This window comes from Octopus bimaculoides, chromosome 1 (assembly GCF_001194135.2).
Source record: "Octopus bimaculoides isolate UCB-OBI-ISO-001 chromosome 1, ASM119413v2, whole genome shotgun sequence".
Classification (NCBI taxonomy): domain Eukaryota; kingdom Metazoa; phylum Mollusca; class Cephalopoda; order Octopoda; family Octopodidae; genus Octopus; species Octopus bimaculoides.
In genome coordinates this window covers 12,305,682-12,311,535 of record NC_068981.1, presented here as the reverse complement: position 1 = coordinate 12,311,535, position 5,854 = coordinate 12,305,682, and the positions used below count along the sequence as shown (strand labels likewise).

General features: G+C 35.7%; 2 protein-coding genes across 2 annotated transcripts in view; both read left to right on the top strand.

The window, feature by feature from the left end:
- The window catches only part of LOC106877749 (beta-1,3-galactosyltransferase 1), an 84,749-nt gene that overhangs the window by 9,432 nt on the left and 69,463 nt on the right, over window positions 1-5,854 (top strand). The gene's annotated exons all lie outside the window — the stretch shown is intronic.
- Window positions 1,077-5,800, top strand: LOC128249754 (beta-1,3-galactosyltransferase 1-like). Its single transcript, XM_052974228.1, has 2 exons — window positions 1,077-1,206; window positions 4,548-5,800. The coding sequence occupies exons 1-2, from the start codon at window positions 1,077-1,079 to the stop codon at window positions 5,315-5,317; spliced, it is 900 nt and encodes a 299-aa protein (XP_052830188.1). The 3' UTR covers window positions 5,318-5,800.

Here is a 5,854-nt window from a genome sequence, read left to right as displayed (position 1 = left end):
ATATATATATATATATATATATATATATACAGACACACACGACAGGGTACCGAAAAGAAACCGGAATTTTGAAATATTGGTTTATTCACTAAGATTTGCATGTTCATACTATTAACACCTTCAGACTATTCTCCATCTGAAGCAATGCATCGGTCCAGAGGCGTTTTACACTTTTGGAAGCAGTCGTGGTACACTTATAAAATGATGCTTTTAACCCCTCTCGGTTATTTCTTCATCGTTTCGGCATCTGCAAAAAGTTTTCCTTTAAAGATTTTCATTCGGGGTAACAAAAAAAATCCCAAGGGAGCAGGATCGGGAGAATAATGAGGGTGGGAAAGCCGGGTCATGCTAGTCTTGGTCAAAATCTATATCACACTCAAGGCACTGTGCAGAGAGGCATTGTCGTGATGAAACCAAACTCTCCACTTTGCCACAAGTCGCAGCGTTTTCGACTCAGTTTGTGTTCCAAATGTTTCAGAACTGCCAATTAGAATAACTAATTAACAGTCTGACCAGGATAAACGAATTCTGTGTGGACAGTTCCTTTCGCATCCATGAAACAATTCAGTATCGTCTTGGCACTGGACTTCACAAGACACACTTTTTCTGGGGCGTAGTGACATTGAATGCTTCCAGTGACTGGATTGCTTCTTCGTTTCCTGTTTGTAACCGTAGTACCAGTTTACGGCGCGAGTGAAGGCCTTCGAAATAGGGTTCGGATCATCTTCCAACAATTCCTTCAGTTCAACACGCATTCAGTCGTGACTGCTTTTTCATCTTCCTTGAACAATCGAGGCACAAATCTTGCTGCAAGGCTTTTCAATCGCAACTCTTCGCACAAAATCCGTTCGCAAGATATCCAGGACAGAGCACTCATATCACAAAATTCATTAATTTTTCGGTGACCCCCTTCCAATATCAATTCTTGAATTTTCCTAATATTTTTATTTGTCCGATTGTCGTCAGTGGCCCTGAACTAGGTTAGTTTCAAGCGACAGTTGATATTCCTAATGCGTGAAAACCACTCGTACACTTGTGTTTTGCTCATGGTAGCGTTGATGTAAGCTGTGTGAAACATGACAACTGTTTTAGCCGTCGTTTTCCACATCAGAATACAGAAGTTCACGGAAGCACGCTGTTTCTTTGATTCCCACATCGCAAAAATTGAAGAACGAGGAGAAGCATTGCAAAACAAAGAAACACCCGGTAGCTGCACGACTAGAGGAGATGACGCCGATCGGCCGACTGATGCCTGGGGGTTTCAACTAGTGAATTCTAGCGGTGGAAGCCTGAACCACAAATAGTTTGTGCCACTGAGAAATTACCTGGCTACTTTTGGGTACCTCCTATATAAAATAATTAAGGACCAATATCCTTCAAAGGGATGTTAAACATCCATGTCCGCCGGTTCTATATTCAGAATTTGTGTAATCGATAAATAAAGTTTAAGGAAAGGAAAACATATTGGTGTAGACGATCTTTTAATCCAAAGCTGGTATTAATCCTATAAAGATTCTGCAAATTGCTTCGAGGCCTAATTAATTCCAAAACAAAACGAAAAAATAATCCTTTTGAAATATAAATTAGGTTTTTCTTCCGGAATTCATTTTTGGAATGAATAGGTTCGACCAACAAAAAAATGATATAAAGACCGTTAATAGGTTAACCATGAACAAACGACTAAATTATGATAGAAGTAAAGTACTCGAACGCAAGACCTTTCAGAACCAGAAATATATATATATATATACAGAGAGAGAGAGAGAGAGATTTAATCAAAACATTAAATGTGGTACTTAAAATGTTTGAGGCACCAGAATTTGGTAGGATAAATACCAAAAACAAAATCAAGAGATTTGGTGAATAAAATTTGAAGATAAACGACAAAACTTCAATAGGTTATAGCAGTACGTACGTTTCGTACAAGCTCCAATGGAGCTTGTACGAAACGTACGTACTGTTATAACCTGGCTGTCGATGCACTATCTGCGTCCTTATATTTTCGAACAAGGGAGTTTAGTGTCACCACAGTGATATCTGTGTACCGATGTGTCTTGGGATATTTCATTTCATGAGAACAGAATAACAGCTTCGATAGAAATGGCGCAACTAAATTCTTGTTAGAGATATATACTTTTCAAATTCACATAGGGTGACTGATCTCATAAATAGCGACATTAGAGAACTGTTTGCCTTAGAAGCGCTGAAATGTTTATTGTGAGATGAAAATAAGATAATATATTTCAAACGCACAAAAGCTGATAGAACAGCAAAAACAGGATAAAATATCCATACAAAGTGGGAAAATGTGTCACCAACCAGTTTTTAGTCCGGTAAAAATTTTCGTTCATAAGACTTTCTAACGCATTTGGTTGTTGATGGCAGCTCACTTATCAAGCAATCTTATGAAATATTCTTATCAAATAGTAATCAGACATCGTAGAGGAATCGCAGCATCCGTTATACCGTTGCACCAAAATTTCGATATCTTGTTGGAATCTTTCCTGTTGTCGTCATTTAAAGAGCTTAAATTACTTGGAAATGGGTCAAGAACACTATTCAAAAGATACATATTTACGCTCATATTGCAACATAACAGTCTGTAGTCCAATGAAAGTGTTTTCTTTTTTAGGATTACTTTGTAGTTATCTGCCCTTTAATTTCCCTTAAAAGTTTTCTATCAAGTCCACGAATGAGAACTAGGCATTTTGTTCGCATCCATTCATGGCATTAGGAAAATCGCAACCTTTCGTTGATGCCTTTATTCGTGGACCGTCGAAAATTCCCGACTTGTTTTTTTCATAATTTAAATTTGGAAATGTTGAAGTTATGCATTTGAAACACTTGACGATCGTATCTAAAGCTTTTACATATTGTTCGATAGAGCCTAGCTGGAGTAATTACGTTGTTTTTTCTACGAGAGTAAGTGATGTTTTTGTTGCTCAGATTTGTTAGAAATAATATTCTTCCTTGGCCCCGCTGTGCCATAAGCAAAGGAAATAGGGATATGTAATATACACTGCTTGTCGTCCAAGCAGAAAATTAACAATTTTTAATTGAACACATACGATCCAGTGGACCTTCCTATATTTGATAAGATATAAAAGCTTTTCTATATGTTAATAATTTCTTTTATATTTGTTGAGTACCAAGTCGGAATCGAGCCGTATAGAATGCCATTTTGCAGTAAGACATAGTTGAGAATTATTTTCCTTTAAAAACAGATGCCCATCATTTACATCGTATGACTCAAACCCCATCTCCAGTAACAAACCAGGTACTTTGCAGCAATATACTATCATCTGTACTAAACTATTTATGAAGTTCTCTTTTTTCTATAAAATGTAATGTATATGTTTGAATTAAGCACATTTTACTCTCTAAATTTTCAAGCTAAAATTTCCGCACCCTTTTGATCCCTTACAAGATCATTCAATACTGCGTGATTAAACATTTTGCCGGTCATTTTGATTTTCAAATACGCCCCCAGATCAAAATCAGTGTCACACTCTTCAGAGAGCATAACAATATTCCCTGGAACATCTTGAACTAAATCTAGAATTGACATGTGGAATAGGGATTTCACATGAATGCAGCACAGGTCGTCGCAGTTTCGAAATTTGGGTACTCGATACAATGTGTATTTATTTTTAGTGAAGCCTAAACAACATCAGGAACTGAAAGAGCATGCCAATGCGAATTACCTCGAACTGTTTAATATAATTCAATAGACAAAAATGGAATTTCTTACGCAGTGTAGTATATATTTCTCTTTGAATGGAATACATTAACTGTCAGTTGTACCATACATACGTATACATACATATCTGCATGCACACATGTACACACACATACACAAACGTACATATATACATATACATATGGTTGGGAGCGACTTCGAACTTGCGCCAATTTCAAAAAAATATATATGTATGCCTATATGTATAGATGCATATACGCCTGCACGCATATATATGTGAATATATAAGCATATATGTATTTATACCTACAATCCCGAATATTAATTTGATTTTTGTTTCGCTAATAAATTTTTCATTTTCTTATTACTGATCAAATTGGTATTTGAGTGCACCTTTCTAAACAAAGGCTGTATATATAATGAACAATGGCAGTAATATTCCCGCGCCGATCCAGAATATTCCGCATATTTCTCCTCTTCCTAACCATCACTTCAATTTACGTTCTTCTTCTCCCATCTTGTACGATGAAAGAATTTAAGGTTCCATGGCTTTCGAGGCGGGATCGGCAGGAGTTTGAAATGGGAAAAATGAGTAATAATGCCATAGATAAGAATATCACAATCGATGAAAATATAAATAAGAACAAAACTGATCATTCATTAGTGCATGGTTTATCATTAACAGTCAATGGTGGTTTACAGTCAAAACAAAATGAGACGATGAAAGTTCAAAATTCCCTTCCGGACAGTTCATCATAAGAAGAACTGCCTTATTACTCACGTCACATCATTAAACCTTCTTTAATATGTGTCCCTGATGATTTTATGATTGTTTATATTCATGCAGCACCAAAGAACTTTAAGCGACGAAGTGCAATACGACAAACATGGGGCAACAAAAAACTGTTGGGCAAATTGAAAATCAAATTATTATTCGTGATGGGTGTAGTCGACAACCGTCTTCTAATGGATAAGGTCAAATTAGAATCTATCCGTTACAATGACATATTACAGAGTGAATTCATCGATACATATCGAAACTTAAATTCCAAAGCAATGGCAGCGTTGCTCTGGATCGCAACAAACTGCCACAATATCTCATATATAATGAAAACAGATGATGATATATTAGTCGATATTTTTCAAGTGGTAAAACATTTGAGATATCTACAACAGTACAAGTATGCTCGGGAAAAATTTATATTGTGTAATGCATGGGATGGAATGCCAATCGTTAGAGACAAAAGAAGTAAGTGGTATGTTTCACGTGAAGAATATTCTAATAACCTCTATGACGTTTATTGCTCGGGGTCTGCTTATATCTTGAGCCCTGACATGCCCGTCCGTTTACTCAAAATTGCATTAAAAGTTCCGCGTTTTTGGGTCGATGATGTTTATGTAACTGGTATGCTGGTCAATGCATTAGGTATAAAACATACCTATTATAATTCGCTCTATCATATAATGATTATTGATTCCTTGGATGAGATTTGGAAGGACATCAAAAGAAAGGTAGTTTTTTACCATATACCTTATACCGAAATTTTTTACAAACTGTGGAAGATATTAAATGAACGCATGAATCATTCCGGTGCCACGAAAAATATTTTGAAATAAGAGAACTTCTGGACATTGTTGATAATTGTATTTTATATACGCCTCGTCCGATACAATTATTAATACACGTGATTAATACCAATTACAGGAACAATACCTGTAAGTGAGTTGCAGGGTGTTAGTAAATGATATCGAGCCCAGGGTTTCCTGTTTACTTACTTCAATAGATCCTCAAAAGATAGTAACCAAATTAGATCATGGCACAATTTGAACTCAGAACGTAAAGACGGCCAAAATGCCGCATAGCGTATTTGTCTCTCGGGCTAATGATATTGTCTGCTCACCAAGTATACGTAAATATTATTAATAATAATTTGAATATAATAATGAGTAAAGAAGGTATAAGGGCAGTGTAAAAAGGGGTAAGAACATTTAGTACAATAATTTACAAATTTACATTGGATTGGTTAATTAAAATTTACGAACACTACATATTCATCAAATGAGATATAGTAATATTAATTATGCATGCCAATACCTGGATACAGATACATACACACATACATACATACATATATATATATATATATATATATA

Bases quoted from the DNA above. Each gene is read 5' to 3' on its own strand.
- LOC128249754 (XM_052974228.1), top strand. From the start codon at position 1,077: ATGACAACTGTTTTAGCCGTCGTTTTCCACATCAGAATACAGAAGTTC. The intron at 1,207-4,547 runs GTAGCTGCACGA...ATATTCATGCAG, and splicing joins GCAAAACAAAGAAACACCCG to CACCAAAGAACTTTAAGCGA.